The sequence below is a fragment of the Danaus plexippus genome, chromosome 10 (assembly GCF_018135715.1).
Source record: "Danaus plexippus chromosome 10, MEX_DaPlex, whole genome shotgun sequence".
Lineage (NCBI taxonomy): Eukaryota > Metazoa > Arthropoda > Insecta > Lepidoptera > Nymphalidae > Danaus > Danaus plexippus.
In genome coordinates, this window is record NC_083543.1 from 3,083,573 (window position 1) to 3,100,289 (window position 16,717).

Sequence of the window (16,717 nt, forward strand, 5' to 3'; positions counted from 1 at the left end):
CCCTGATAGATTTATTTCGCCTTCCCATCTCCTTCAAATGGTTATTTTTTTAAATGTAACCAACCGATGCAATTTTCTTAATCTAAATAAATTGTGCAAACAGTTTTATAGATATTTTAAATTGCCTGTGAACGGTGTAATTGAGAAAATGAAGGATTAATTAATTCGATAATGTTTAGAAACATAGGAGTGTAAAAAATGCATTTTAGTGTAAGGCATTCATATGCTCTAAGGTATAACGGTTTGAAGATATCGAGGGATTTCATTACTTTTATCTTGATAAATATAATATAGCCCGAGTTCCCACGAGATTGAATACACATTTGTAACTTATTTCTCCTATCTCTTAATGGCTGTTTAATAAAATATGAACAAAAAATAAACTTTATTTGAAACATTAGTAAGTTAATTTATTTCAATACTAACTAATGAATTAGTATTAAAATTTATCTGTAAAATGTTAAAGGCTATGAACCTGAGATATAGACAATAACAAAAACAAAGCGTTGGAACCATTACAAGGTCTTTACAAATAACACTTAAAACTACCAATTTTTATCGACTATTATCATCGCCCATGGTTACTGTTTTGTTTTGATAAGGAAAACACATATTAAAATGAAAAACCTAACTTCTTATCTTAAAATAAACAATAATGATGGCTGCTAATCAGTTTTATTAAAAACATTCAAAAGGCACGTTTCTTTTCTGATAGGAGTGTCGGTTTTGTTTTTACAGATTGTTTTATTTGACCGATGAAAAGTTCGAATTGGGACATATACCTAAAGTTTGCTTTGAATTTTTCACAATGTTCCAAAAATACAGGGTAAAGATGTTCCAAAACTGCGTGATCAAGAGTTGGAAATAGATGGTGCAAGGCGTGGTGACCAAACATTACCAAGACTCTAAAGCTACTGCTATTTACTTCATGGCGATCCATTACAGCTTCTAGCTCATGCATACCCCAATCAGGCGTAACCTCACTGAAAACATTTAATCTTCGGTTAAAAATTTAACAATATTTCAAAGATACTATGACTGTCATTGTTTTGTTTGGAACAATTAAACGTATAAAAAGATAATCAATACTGTATAAAAACGTAACTTTACATTTAATATTGTTTTTGTAACAATAAAACATGTAAAATTACTGTGTATGATGAACAAAATAAAATTTTGTATGAATCCATTACTTACCTAACTTCATCGCCATCTTTAAATATTTGGGGATGGTGATGTGCTGCATTTGACCCGGTTGTATAGAAAATGAAACTCGCACTACAAACGATCCAGATCCAATTAACCATAACTGTGTGTAAATTAGCGCCGCTAGCTAGATACATCCAGAGGGGCAAGAGTAGACCGACACCGTCATGCCAACGGATATGTTTCTCGAAGAAATCTTTCCTTAAGAAAATTAATGACATCCTGAAACAAAAATACCTAATTAAATATTCGTAGCCAGCAAAAGCGCAAAAAGTTATTTATAAGATGGATGGTGATTGTGATGTTTGTAATTCAAACCTTAATCTTGAAAACTTCCAAAAATGTTTACAGTTATTGAGAGATTCCTCTTCACCTCATATAAAAATAAAAAAAAGTATTTTATTCTATTTACAAGAACCCTTTTTATAAATCAGTACAGAGTAGTGATATACCGATGAATTTATTAATTTTATGCATTCATTTATATATTTATGTACTAAAAGTAGAAATAATTAAAGTCTTATAAAAGAAATGTGATGAACAAGGGTAACTTATCTCTTGAAAGAGATCTCTGACAAAAATCCTTGGACAGTCATGTAGAAAAAGTAATGAAATTATGAAATTAGAATCCGGATGTAAATAAATATAATTTTTAACCTTTTTATATATACCTTTTGCAAAAGCTTAGAATAAACATGAAGGGGAATAGGAGTTGTTCAATAACGATAGCAAAATAAGCCCATAAAGGCTTGTTTCTCATTGGGTTCCAATATACCAACGGCTCCAAAGCACTTACTTCTAAATCCATTAATGTGTTAGGATAAAGATGATGTGACAATGCATGGGAGACTCTAAAATCCCTGAAAAATGCAAAACCTTAATAATTGTACCGCATAAATCAAATAAATAATAATATTGAACAATGTCCACATACCTATAAGACCATAAACTAAGATTAAATATGTACATTCTCCAATTAGTTCGTCTATGTAGGTAATTATGTGCAGCAATAACTGCCCATCCCAGTGAAACAGATGCTACAATATAAGATCCCATTACAAGCCAGTAATTAGTCGCCCAACATGACAGCGCCGAGGCCACAAGACATGTTACAAGAAGCCCGTCCATTATCATATCCGTATGATTTGATAGATTTGTTGGTAATTTTTCTATTTCATCTCTTACAGTCCTTTTCAGAGTACGATAGAAGCCATCTTCTTTAAACGTAAACGGTGAATTTCTAGCTGTTTTTGCGTCTCTTACATAATAATTTTTCAACATTTTTTCGGCGAGCGGACCTATGTGGTGACATTCAAATGCTTCTGTTATATCTGTGCCCTAAAATTATTGATAAAAAAAATACCTTTATAAATTTGCATATTATGATTAACGTGGAATTATTATTTTACCAATAAATAGTTTTTAACGAAAAGTCAAAAAAGCGCCTTAGAAGCAACTCACTATAAATAGTATTAATATTAATAAAATAAATTCCTTGTAAAATATTTTTAATAATAATTTATGACTATTGCAAATTGGAAAAAAAAAGTTCACACAAATTTATACTACCATTTACATGATTGTCAATTGTAAATAATAATCAAGAACTTTTCAAAGGTTATTATTTGAAATAAGAATATTATTGTAATTTATTCAAATGGTAGACCAAGTTAAAGGTCACTTTATACATATAACGTCCAACTTCCTTATCACAAATCATATCAATGCAATTAATAGTGTTTATGATACGACAATCTCTTTCATATTTGTAAAAATTTCATATCCTAATAATCTCCTTTTATTATAGTACCTTTGTAATCGAAGAACACAATTTTTTCCGAGTTTAAAAAAATATTATTTTTATTTGACTGTGTAGTTATTTTTAATTGTATACACTAGAAACTACTTTGTTTTTGAAACCATTTAGACGATTCTTAATTCAATCGATATTTATTGTCAAATTAGTTCGATACAAATGCTGTTCATATTATAACTCAAATTTCTCCTTGCATCTTTACCACTGCAAAGTTATGTCATAAATTTTTAAAAGACATGTTTTGATTATACAAATTTAAGTTGAAGTCTTGAGAAATAGTTTTTGTCGTACTTATTTCACTAAAATCACTACGTGTATATTCGTATATCTACCCGTTGAGAGTAATTTTATCTTTATCTACTCATTAGAAGTAATCTTGGTCCTTTGTTTGTGTAACACCTCCGATGGGTATTTCTAATTCTTAATACTATATTTTTTAACATATGATCTTTTGTGAAAATCTAAAAACAATACAGTGGATATCAAAATACGGAAAATATTGAATATCTATCTGTCTGTGTGTATAAACTTAAAAACCTAAGGTTTTTTAGAGACAAAATAAGAAACATCTTAGAGTATAGATATTTTTGCTATTTCCTTACTAAAATATCTAACATGTCGTATAGAACTATATGTTCCTTGTAATTTTTATTTAGTTCATTATTACTTGATAATTTATTGTATAGAAAGTCTACCTTAGTAAGCTCCAGCCACTCCGCGCCTCCGGGGTGTCTTTGAATAAACTCCTCCAAATCATACAACCCATTGTGAACCCTCCACAACCCTTCTGCGCCATCATCCATGGCCTTCCCCATAAGCCATTGTATCGGATCTCGCAGCCCCTCATCTCGCAACGATGGGTACTTCAACTGAGGAAAGCTGACGTGTGTTTTCTTTTCAACCTCCCTTTGAAAAGCTACGTCTAAGTATTTTACATTTGGTGGCATTTTATTATTAAGAACACGACATGCTTCGAACAACAAGAGATTATTTATATTGTGATAAATGTTTGCCGCCGGTTACTTATATTATCCAAAATATACTTATCACTTGATGTTTATTTAATACTATCTATTTGATAGTTTTGTTTGTAATTCAAATACAATCACTTAAACAATATTATGCTTAAAATTAAATAATCCTAAAAATGATCTACAGATACAAATTTATTTACACTTTTATTTTCATATTCGACATGAATGACCATAGAAATATATTTTTTATTTTAGATAAATTATAAACAAATTATTTAAAAAGTTGCAATTATTGTTTTTTAATTATATACTCCTAAGTGTTATTTTTAATATGGCATACAGTTACCGAGTATATCTGTACTGTTCGTACCCATTACGAGCCCAAACTAGATAACCTTTTGATAAAAATTTCACAAAAATAAATATTTACGATAAAATATAAGTTCATCTTTAAGCGTAACTGAAATTAATCTGTAATAAAGTCTACTCTAGAATACTTCACTGTGTATTTTGTTTAAGTATATTTATTCAATTAACAGTATATTTCAATGTAAAGAGGCAAATATGACAATATTATACACTATATTCTAAGTATACGCTAGGAGAAATCATATTATTAGCCCATAAGAATACTATTTTTATTTCATTACAGCTGTAATATAAAATACAAAATCATGTCTTAGGTTATTTCCATCACTAATATTTTTTCAACGAGTACATGTTAAATTAAAAAAATGTATTTTTCTTGTCCTCTGGTAACTTTTCTTTTTAGAACGCAATAGAAACCACTTTGGTCATGATACGAAATGTTAAAAAAAACGAAAGTCCAATACATTTTATTTATTTGAAATATCATCATCTATGTACCACTTTAACACGGAATACACCTTCAGAATATTCCGAATCTTCACAATATTATCATGATGTACAGTTGAATTTTGTTGGGGTACTAAAACAAAATTTAATTCATGATATCATTGCTTATCGCAATGTAAAATCTCAGATGAGATTGTGATAGGAAATCACCATTGAAGAGGTATTTTTTAATTTGAAGTATTGGTTTTTGCCAACAGTTGAAATATAATCTTACAAATAATCTTACAAATAACGAACACGTTAGTTACGAGCACATGCCCCGTGCTGATGTAGAATTCCTTCGAAGTTGTTCATTTACCGGGAATGACGTCTTATAGTTTAGAATTATATTTTATTTTATAAGATTGTTCACTTTTGGTGCACACTTACATGGAGTACAGTATTAATTATTATTATTACAGTATTCCTTTATTAGCTCTAACGCTGTTAAGAAATATTTTATAATTATGCCCTCAATTATGATCCCTTTGAAGTCACGAACGTACATACGACTAGTAGAAATGAATATTCTATAACTACCGTATTTTGAACAAATTAAGGATCCCGAAAATATAAAATTATTAATTTATAAAAATCATGACTATTCCGACGGTTAATAGGATTAGATTAATTAACAAAGTGGGAAGCTAAAATTGACTTAAAGGATGGAAAATTAATTACTCGTATGACTTCAAATCCGATCAGTACGTATAATTCATGTAATCTTAATCTCTACGAGGACGTAATACCGGCTTGTTCTTCGAAATTAATTCGCATTCCTATAAATTCTCAAGACGAACAAGTTTTTATTTCAGAACAATTGATTTATAATTGCATTATCCATGAATGTATTGCCTGTTACTGGTAATCGCGGCTAGCTAGAAGTTTTGAACCCGACACCAAATGATATTATACATTCGGTTGACCGTCCGGCGAATGCTAATTTATTTAATATTGAATTCCCAAGTACCCGAAATCATAAACGCAAACAAGAAGTTATATCGCGATTACGAATGAATCATTTAAATGACGAAGAAAAGGCTAACCTTATAGCTCTTTGTTCTAAAGACGCCGACGTTTTTTATATCGAAGATGGAGCTTTGACTTTTACTAACAAAATAAAACATCGAATTAAGACAACTAACGAAGTCTAACTAAAGAATTTTAAAAGCTATCGCTAACCCTTTGTACATAGACACAAAACTAGGTAGCAGATAAAAAATGTTAGAACAAGGAATAATTAGAATGACAGCTGGTACTGACTTTTTCTGGAGTTCTCCCATATGGATAGTGCCGAAAAAAGCAGACGCTTTGGGTAAACAAAGGTGGCGTTTGTTAGTTCATTTTCGTAAATTGTATGAAAAGACCAAAGGCGACAAATATCCGAGTCCTAAAATCAACTACGGTTCAACAACACTGGACAAGTTAGGGAAGTATCACTACTATACCACTCTCCATCAAGTGAAGATGGATCTTCAAGATATTTCTAAGACCGCTTTTAATGTAGAACACGGCCATTTTGAATTTCTTAGAATACCTATGGGATTCAAGAACTCCCCTTCTACGTTTCAGAGAGTGATGGATAATGTCCTTCGAGGCCTACAAAATGAAATATGTCTCATATATTTAGACGATATAATAGTATTTAGCACATCCTTACAGAAGCATATTAATAATTTAGAAAGGTTTTTCAAATACCCCGAGAGTCAAATTTTAAGATACATTCAGAAAAGTCAGAATTTCTCAAGCTTGAAACAGCCTACCTCGGACATTAGTATTATTTATTATTAATAATAATTAGTAAGCACGACAAAGCCCAACCCAGATAAAATTTTAGCTATTGAAAAATACCCCATTCCAAAGACAGCTAAAGAAATCAAACAGTTTTTAGGACTCTTTGGCTATTACCGTAAGTCCATCTCCGACTTTTTCCGTATAACTAAACCCCTCTTACAGTAAATCAAACTAATATCTTTCGGATTATACTACGCGTATTTTATTGATTCACATATGATTCACATGTGATTAACATCTCGGCTGCCCGTGATCACGGTTGCTGCAAAGTAACCGAAACGTCGGGAGTATGTAGTTTTTAAAATAATTAAGTACGTTAAGTATAATCCGAAAAATATTAGTTTCATTTAAATGAATACTCGCGAAAATCTTAAAGCCCTCACACAATGTTTAAAGAAAAATGTTAAAAACTTTTAACTAATGATCCCATATTACAATACCCAAACTTTACAAAAGAATTTAACTTGACAACTGACGCTTCGAACTGAGCAATTGGAGCCATATTATCACAAGCACCAATAGGAGCTGGCAGACCTACATCTCGAACATTGAATAAAAATAATTGATTATAGCACGATCGAGAAAGAACTTCTTGCCATCGTTTGGGCGACCAAATACTTTAGACCATACCTATTTGGACGCAAATTTAAAATACGGACAGACCAGAAGCGTCTGCAGTGGATGATGAATTAGAAAGAACCAAGTTGTCGTCTCACTAGGTGAAGATTAAGACTATGTGAATATGACTTTACAGTAATTTATAAGTAAGGAAAAGGCAAGCATATTCTGACCAAGAAAATCCTATATTAAATATACCGATTACCGACGACCCTCTCAACAAATTTAGTAGTCAAATAAGCTTCACAGTTGTTGGTGATATTAATGTTATGTTTAAAAAAAAACGTAGCATTAATGAATACTACCTAGCCCTTTCTAGGAAAAGTTTATGGGCCAAAACTTATGTTGGGAAAAAATAAGGAAATTTATGAAGGAATGTTCAATATGTGGTCAGGCTAGATATGATAGAAATCCTATAAGAACTCCATTTTATGTAGTATCTCCAGCTAAAAAAACCATTTGAAATTATTCGCCTTGACCTATTGACGTTCATAGTAAAAAGGACATTACTTTCGTAGACGTTTTTACAAAACATGGTCAAGCATATCACATACGCGATGGAACGCAGTTTTACAAGCTCTATTAAAATGTTGTGTGCATCATGGTGTACCCCTTAGTAACCAATAATAGAACAGAATTTACAAATCAGTTATATTCAGAATTCACAAGATTACACAAAATCAATCATCACAAAATTTTAGCTCATTCCCCAAATGTCAACGGTAACATTAAACACTTTCGTTCGACGATTCTAAAACACATACGAATATTAAAACTACAACGTAAAGATGAACCTATTGGTAACCTCATGTAATATGCCATTACAGCTTATAATATCAGCATACACAGTTTCACCAGATATATGACCTTTGACTTGATAAACGGACACTTTGACCCTAGAGATATGATGTTGAAATTATCCAGCACTTATTACAACAATATATAATTAATCACAAAGAAAGTATGCAAAAAGTATATGAAATCATTAATAGAGCTTGGATGATGGACATGAACTATTACCATATAAATTTGGACCGATAAGACGTACAACTCACCTCACTCATCATATCTTCCTACAATATATTAAACTCGTCTGTATAGAAGATAAAATAGAACTCTTAACAAATCAATTAACTATTCTCTAAACCCTTCTTAGTAACGAAACATACTAACATTACGAACTTCAAAAATATTACCTTACTGAAAAGCTTCTCAAAGTTTCAAAACAATTAAGACCTTTAGAAACAAATCGGGACAAAAGAGGTATTGTAAATGGCTTAGGTTCTATTATAAAAAGTTTAATCGGCAATTTAGAATATGAAGATCATTGCATTACAACAATTCAATAAAATTATTAGAAAGTTATGAAAGTAAAATAGTATCTGAGTTTAATAATCAAATTAGTTTAAGTAAGGAATGGATGTCGAACCAAGAAGGCAAATCCATTACAATTAGACAAATTGAATCCAGACAGTCTGTATCATACGACCACACCCTTATAAATTTTTATCTTATGAGCATTTGCACTGGTTATAGCTATTTTAAGATATCGTTTTAATGAGATCTAAGACTTTTAAGTTAACTATTGTTTTAAGTTACAAAGAACAAAACAGCCAGAAGAAACGACTACTTCTACTTTAAATGATACCGGCAGTCCACAAACAGGACAGGAACGGATGTCAGCGCAGGACAGCAAATTGCCAGCCTCATTTTATTTCAACGTCCTAAAATAGTTGCTATCTTAGGGTTGGAGGAGTTTCACACACACCCCATACTGATGTAGAATTCCCTCGAAGTGAAGAATAAGATGCATTTACCGGGAATGACATCTTATAGTTTAGAATTATATTTTTATTTTATAGGATTGTTCACTTTTTGTACACACTTACATCGAATAGGTCGTACTGTTTTAAATAAAATTTTAAATTGTAATCTAATTACTAGTTAATCAAAATTACTTTTAAACCTGTATTTGGTTTCTTTTTTTGATCTTCCGATTGTAGTTGACGTAATTCGTTGTTATAAGTTTTGACGTTTTAATTGCATTGCTGGTTATAAGCATTGCAGAAAAAATACAGAATATCTTAGTGTATATATTTTTATATAGAAAATTTAATATTTTTTTATAAATATTGAAACTACCCAGTTATGATCCATATATATTTGTATTATAAAAACGAATTTATACTTCATAAATAAATAAATAGAAAAAATGTATTTAAGTTTAAACATATAGCAACCTATGTGATGGTATTATTATATCTAAGAAACGGCTTAATGAATAGATAAAGCAAACAAAACCAGTGTTATAACATATGTTCTAGAACACTATATGCCAATATGATAATCATGCAAATCGAGGCAGGTAACACTTAGACTATGGTTAGTACTGACTTTGTCCTTTTACTCTAATCATGGTCATATAAATATCAAAAAAAATTTTTTTTCTAATCGTACCCGTTTCATAGTTTCTCGCTCTAATAGATCCTAATTAATAATTTTAACGTCATTCAAGTATGATTTTCAATGAATAAAAAATTAAAATAAAACTTAAGACAAAATAAAGTGTATACTGACATATTTTTCAGTTTAAAAATTAAAAACCTCCATGTGTAAAAAGTAAGTAATATCTTATAATGTACACAACTGTTATAACGAGTGAATTTCATATTTATTCGTTGAAAATCTTGTTTCAAATAACAACAGCGGGTCTCTCTAATCTATGTAACATAATAGCCACTGTTGGAAATACTTCGGCACTCTTTAATTTTGGCTCCTATTGTGCTTGTTACGTCTGGTAAGCGTGATAAGGTGTAACTATAACATTTCCTGTATTTATACGTATTTTGTTACAACTCTTCTAATTACTTATTAAAGTTAAGGATAAGAAAATCCAAAAATACACAATCCAATAAATAAATTGTTACTTTGACTCCCACATATCACACTTAGATTTTAATGTTAACCTTTAGTGTACATGTTTACTTTATGAAAATTTGTACATAATTTATGAAAATCAAAGTTTTAATTAAGATTCACTTGAGTAAAATTCCTCCAATCTATTTTATTATTTCCTTTTATAACAAAAACAGGAAAAAATAAATCAAATATAAATCACAACTGACCAGTTTAATAATATTTTGTAAATAATTTATAATTCTATTTAAAGGCAAGTAATTCTTTCATCGTTATTAATTTTCTTTGCACAAACAGTATTTAAAAAAAAAACTGAGTTTCATCGCAATTTTAAAGGAATTATTGTTTTTTAAATATTATATTGCGAAAAAATGCTGTCACAAGCAATCAGACTTATAAATGTTACCGTATACAAAAGAATTTCTTGAAAAATTAGCAAGAACAAAAGGAATGCATAATTAGCCATATAATGACCTTTTCGCCTTTTGCGTTTCAACACAAAAATTAAGTCTCTAAATATAAGCGACTCTTGGCATTTATTTCCGCGTTAATTTGCTTGTTAGCGTATCTGTGCAATTATAAAAAATATTATGATCATACAAATATAAAATTACCAAGTATCATTTACGGTTTAATGATTTTTTTTTTAAGTTTCAGTAAATGTTTTATTATATATTTAATATAATTTAGTACAAGTGATTGTCACGTCGGTCCAATATTATCTTTGATGGTATCGAAACATAAAATAATATTTTCTTTGATCTACAGGCCTCAGTATAAAGTTTAGTTTAAAAAGTATTTTCATGAAAATTTCGAATTAGTATTGGCCTCGAGGTCAACGTTTTGAGAAAGTTTTAAGAAACGTCATTAGCTGATTGAGAAGTTTTTTGATACTTATCGGAATACAAGTTTAAGCTTTCAGTCCAGTCACTGTCAATCATTCGTCGGAGGTTATATAATTTATACATATAATAATATTATTACAGTTTTCCAAAACAAAAATGATTGGTATTTTGGTAGTTTCATAATTGTAACAGATCAAAAAAAAGCATTGTTTGTGTGATTGATCTATGTGCATTCCTCTCTCAATACGCAAGCACGGATTAAAATAACTTTTTTCTTTCATTGCTTCAAATCCCCGAAGTAATATTCGTTACTACGGAATGAATGAGAATGGATTATAAAAGACAAATAACGTTTTTCGCTTTGATGTAAGAAGGATAATAGATTTGTACCATAATATATAAAGGTAAATGTCGTCAGTAAAACACTATTAACAGTTAAGAAAAATAAACCGATCAAAAGCGTCTAACTCTTAAAAACTATCGACTACTTATGAAACACAGATTTATTTTATTTATTCTGTTTAATAAATATCAGTTAGCTAATAAGCTCCTGAACTTTGTTAAGTCACACCAGAAAAAGAATTCATATCATTTTAATGTATTTAAAGAAGCGTAATCAATTCTGATATACATTTATTATTTAAACGGACCGATTTTAAATAAAATTTATGTTAATATTTTTTTTGTTAAAGACCCAATTGACGTTAAAATAACCTTTAACAGTTTTTTTTCTTTCAAGAAATAATATTAAAATAATGATGCTTCTAATTATGTATTAAAAAAAAAATCTTATGTAAAGTCTCTTAAAAAAGTTATTTTTTTGTCTCGGATCCAGGTTAACGGTTACGTTGTAGGACCTCACTACGGTTCAAATTGACATGAACTGTAACCCCAATATCGCTTCTAATTTTTATAGAACAAAATGAAAATGATCTATTAAAGTAAGTCTTTGGGATAATCACTCATTACATTTACTGTGTAAAAGCCAATGACATTGCATTAATGTGAAACACACTAGTAATTAACTATTTACGCACCAGAAATTATCAAAATGCTCAAAGAGTAAAGGTTAATCATACATTAAATCACATGTGAGAGGATATTTTATCGCGATTAGTCTTAGGAAATATTTTGTTTTACGCCGCAAGACAAGAATAAATACAATCCAGAAATGGCTCCTACCTAGGTAACACTGAAAGTGTTTAGAAAATTAATAACGGCTTAATGTAGGAAGTTGCAAATTTTGTTTTTTTTTTTTTTGTTTTTCGATGTATCTCCATTCCTCTCTACACATCGTCGCATTCGATGGAACCACTGAGAAAAGCAGTGGGTCCATTCTTCCTTAGGGATCTCTTTTATAGTATTTTCGTATTCGTTTCGTTAGTTTCATCGCATTTTCAGGGCTCGTAAAGCGAATTCCTCGAATTTTATCTTTGGTTTTTGGGAAGAAATAAAAACTTCAGGGCGCCAGGTCACTGCTGTATGGCGGATGACATATTATCTCGACACTGCCATAGTCAAATATTCAACAGTCCGTTTCATGAAAAGCCATGTCCGTTGTGAAGAATGGCTAGAGTTTACCAAGGTAAAGTTTTTTTTATTAAATAAAAAAATGAGTTTATTAAATAAAAAAATGATTTTATTATAACTAAAATAAAAATCCCATCAGAACTATTTTAAAATATATGGTTTTGTAACAGGATAAATTGAGATTACTTTCAGATTAAAGGTTTTAATAGTAATAAAATTATTAAAAAAGGAATAAGCCAGTCGCTAACAGTTATTTAATATTACTACTATTACTGTGAATCCGCGTATAGCCAGTTCTCTTTTTTGAGGAAGGAATACCAGAAAAGCAAAGTAGCAAAAAACTAACATCGGGCCTTTTAAATATGCCCCAAAGAGATACATACACAACAACCCTAATATGAGACGAAACTTCTCATCATTCCATGGATTCACCGTGCGGGAGCCGAATCCGTCGCGTTGCATCAACAGGAGCTTTAACAGTGCCAAGGCCTTGTGACACAGATATTGGTTCTTGGGGCCCCTAACTAAAACCATCCAAGCTTCAATTTCTACTATGAATATACCTACATATATCAACATCAAAGTTCCTCAAGGAAGTCTCAAAATTCGATAAAACAGTATTTTTCTGATATATGTATATGCAGCTTTAACTTGACTCTTCAGAGCTTCACCTTGATATGATGCATTACAAAATTTCATTAATTTACTTTTAAATCAATTTTAACATTTTTCATTTTTTTGACTAATCAACAACTGTTAAAACAGACTCACGCAGTTTAAAAAAAAACATATTTTTTGAAATGATTAATTGTTTTCCCTCAAATATGGACTGAATATAAATAAAACTTATGGTTAACAATTCATAGTTAGATTGGAATTTGACTAACTTCAAAGCCGTAAAAGGTTTTGTTTTTTTTTCTTTTTAATCTTTTCGTGTTTCCTACAGTTCCAGACATTTTGCCGACATCATATAAAAAATCTGCTCATTATGTTTATCTATCACAGAGACGGTATCGATGAGTTAAAATATAAAATTTTTAGTTGACATTTTTAACAGTTTTTTAATAATACCAACACGTCTACCACCTATAGCTAAAAATATTCTTTTTAAAGTTCTCGTATTCTTATAGTTTTTATGGTGGCGTTTGCTTTCTAGAAGTTTAACAGTTAAAGATATTATTGAGCATGCAAAACCTCCGTGACATTGTTAATTTTCCATATACACATATGACAAAGTGTATATTTTCAAAAAATCTGGTAAAACTTTACGGTACTTTGTAGATTTCTTCCGATTTGATAATGTGTTAAGCGAACATCGCCTTTTAGTGACAAGACGTTCTGTTGTATATATTTTGAAATTATGATTTTTATATTGTTTTGAAGAATATTTAAAAACACTTTCTGGTTATGTTGCTATGCTATTTATTTAAATTTGCAATTAATCTTATATTTATATTTTAAGTTTTTTTTTTCTTTTTTTTTAACTAACAAATGGACTGTAAATTGTCTGAAATAAACAAAATTATTATTATTAGTATTATATTGTTTGTCTAACATTCAAAAGTATTGCTTATCATATTGCCATATATGTATATGTATTTTACCGAACCGACATCGCTGAAGCCCACGAAATTCTCGATTTTCCTTTCATGAATATGATTTTTATAAAACTCTTAAAAATACGGTATTTGAAGAATTGAAAAACATACCCAAAGATGCTTCAATAACATTTGTAAAAATAACTGACACTCTCTTCATAACTGTTTTATCTGCAGCCTCTTTATCGTGTTGGTTTGAAAGTTATTAGCTGAGAACATTTTTTTTAAATAATTCCTTCAATATCATTAGCTTTATTGACAGTAACGTGTTATAATTATATACACCGCAAAACGAACTGGAGAATGTATCCTTCAATTTCAGCATATGTTCATACAGGTAATATTTTAAAACAAGGAGATCTACAAAAATCTGATTAGTGAAATTTTGAAGAACAGAGTTCTTTATAGGGAATATTTCCTGGTTATATTTATGGTATCAAAACTATGAAATGAACTAAAGGATGTCTTAAATTGAAACTACTAAAGTTTCTTACTCGTATTGCTATTCAACATAAATTGATTCAATCAGTTTAATAAAATAATGTTTATTTCAAAGCAACGTTATTGTAAATTGAAACCTAAATTATATTTTCTTATTTCAGAGACTTTAGGGTGTCTCATGTTCCTTCTCATCATTTGTATACAAATACCCTAATGGACGCCGAAATAAGCTCTCTTGAACCTTTTCTCTTCTATAATCCCAGGAAAGACAAACCATTTCACGCAAGAATAGGATTCATTACGGAGATATTCTTATTTCCAATATCATTTTTAATGAATTTCTTCAAAAGATAAATAATAATTTATGAATAAGGTATCATTTATCCAAAATATTTCAAGATTTTACAAGTTATAATATTTATTAAACGTAATATATTATTAAATTAAATTTCACTTCCAGAAATCTCAGTAAATTTCTTCGTGAAGGGTTTATCAAAAGTTATTATCGTTGACACGATGTAATCGCATTTTTGTAACCGCTTTGTATGTGGTTCATAAGTGGCAGTTCCTTCTATTTTGCACTGTACACTTGGCTGTGGATCAATTGCACTGCAAGTAATATTTTCTTCCTTATTGATGTTAATGCTGCTCACCCTCACCCTGACACAATAAAAGATGGAGATCAACCGGGATAAAAATCCTTCAAGCCATATAACTTTGAAGTCTGATGAGGTATAAAATAAGAACATATAAACATTAAAACATCAGTATAAAAATAAATGACAATGTAAAGAAATAGAAATTAATGAATTGAAAGTAGTTACAAAACTGTAATTAATAAAATAACTAAGATAAAATTAAATTAAACTAAAATTACGGGAACTTATAAAATTTTTTTGATCATACATATTGCATTATTTTTTTCAGAAATCTAATTCCGGATTGGGGCGAGCATCAAGTAGAAGCTCTGCTAGATAGGAAAGACATTAATAACAGCACATTTGCTCGAAACTTTGATCATGCATTGCATCACGTGTTTTCAACAGTTGATCACCCCATCCTCAAACACCTTTACCCAACATTTATTCAACTATATGAAAAGTTTCCAACTAACTCAACACAATCCAAAATGGTCATTGGACAGATACAAGAGATTAAGCGAACTGAATTTAAAACGATCGACAAAAACTAACGTAAGAGAAATAATTTACCTTGTTAAATATATCATTTATTAAAGACATATTTATGTCACAGCAATAAATTTTTGATTTGTACTAGTAGACGTTATCGACTTGTAAGTGCAGTTTCATAGTCCTTTAAAATCTGCACTAGTCAAAGTTATCTTTAGATCGGAGCAATTCGTTTCCTCAAATTGCCTATTCACCCACATAAATGTGAGTTACGACTGTCCTTAGATAAACATCTTCACCAGTAACATCATAATAAACTCGCATAGTACATTTTATTTCATTGATTCTTTGAATTAATATTTTATTAATAATGTTTTCACCAAACATTTCATACTGCATTATGTGCACATCATGCTTTTATTAATAAATATAGGTACATTAAAAATTTTGATTCTAAATTGATGTGATGGTCTTTTTGAGATTTCTTGACACTTTATGTAAAACAGATGAGCCTTCTTTAGAACCAGAGGATGATAAATTTGTTTTAAATTTGTTCAATGACTTAATAAACTTGCCAAACAAAACAGAAATATATTGAGAATTTAGTTGCTCAACAGTGGGGACGTAATTAATATCTCATACACTATTATTATCTAAATAAAAATTATCTAACATCATACCTTCATCGATTAAAAGTAACATGCAGTCGTTTAAGTCATCACAAAAAGGAATTGTAACACAGAAGGTGTAGTTATATTTAGTTGAATTGCAACCTCCAGCATTAAATTGTTTTATTTGAATAACATTAATAAAATATTTAGTAACGTTTAAGTCTAACAAGGCTCCAAAAAGGCTAAACACATAATAAATAGGGCACTGCTGGTCAGCAATAAAAAGTCCATAACATTAAATCCCGAAACACATTAAGGTTTGACATAACAATTAATCTTATCGGAAATGAAAAGGTAGATGTAATGTTTATTGTTAGGTTGAA

General features: G+C 29.8%; 1 protein-coding gene and 1 pseudogene across 1 annotated transcript; one reads left to right on the top strand and one right to left on the bottom strand.

Annotated features, from left to right (window-relative positions):
- Positions 1–658: 658 nt before the first annotated feature.
- LOC116767055 (cytochrome b5-related protein-like) lies at positions 659–4,024 on the bottom strand. The gene is made up of 5 exons (XM_032657205.2): positions 3,718–4,024; positions 2,141–2,544; positions 1,878–2,066; positions 1,198–1,428; positions 659–983 (listed from the first exon to the last, which is right to left on the bottom strand). Exons 1-5 carry the CDS (start codon positions 3,967–3,969, stop codon positions 689–691), a joined length of 1,371 nt encoding a protein of 456 aa, XP_032513096.2. The 5' UTR covers positions 3,970–4,024; the 3' UTR covers positions 659–688.
- A 2,072-nt stretch (positions 4,025–6,096) lies between these two features.
- LOC116766963 (cytochrome b5-related protein-like) lies at positions 6,097–15,785 on the top strand (annotated as a pseudogene).
- The last annotated feature ends 932 nt before the right edge of the window (positions 15,786–16,717 follow it).

Coding starts and splice junctions, on each gene's coding strand:
- LOC116767055 (XM_032657205.2), bottom strand. CDS start 3,969: ATGCCACCAAATGTAAAATACTTAGACGTAGCTTTTCAAAGGGAGGTT. Junction 2,545..3,717: donor AGTGGCTGGAGCTTACTAAG/GTAGACTTTCTA, acceptor CAATAATTTTAG/GGCACAGATATAACAGAAGC. Junction 2,067..2,140: donor CTTAGTTTATGGTCTTATAG/GTATGTGGACAT, acceptor TGCATTTTTCAG/GGATTTTAGAGTCTCCCATG.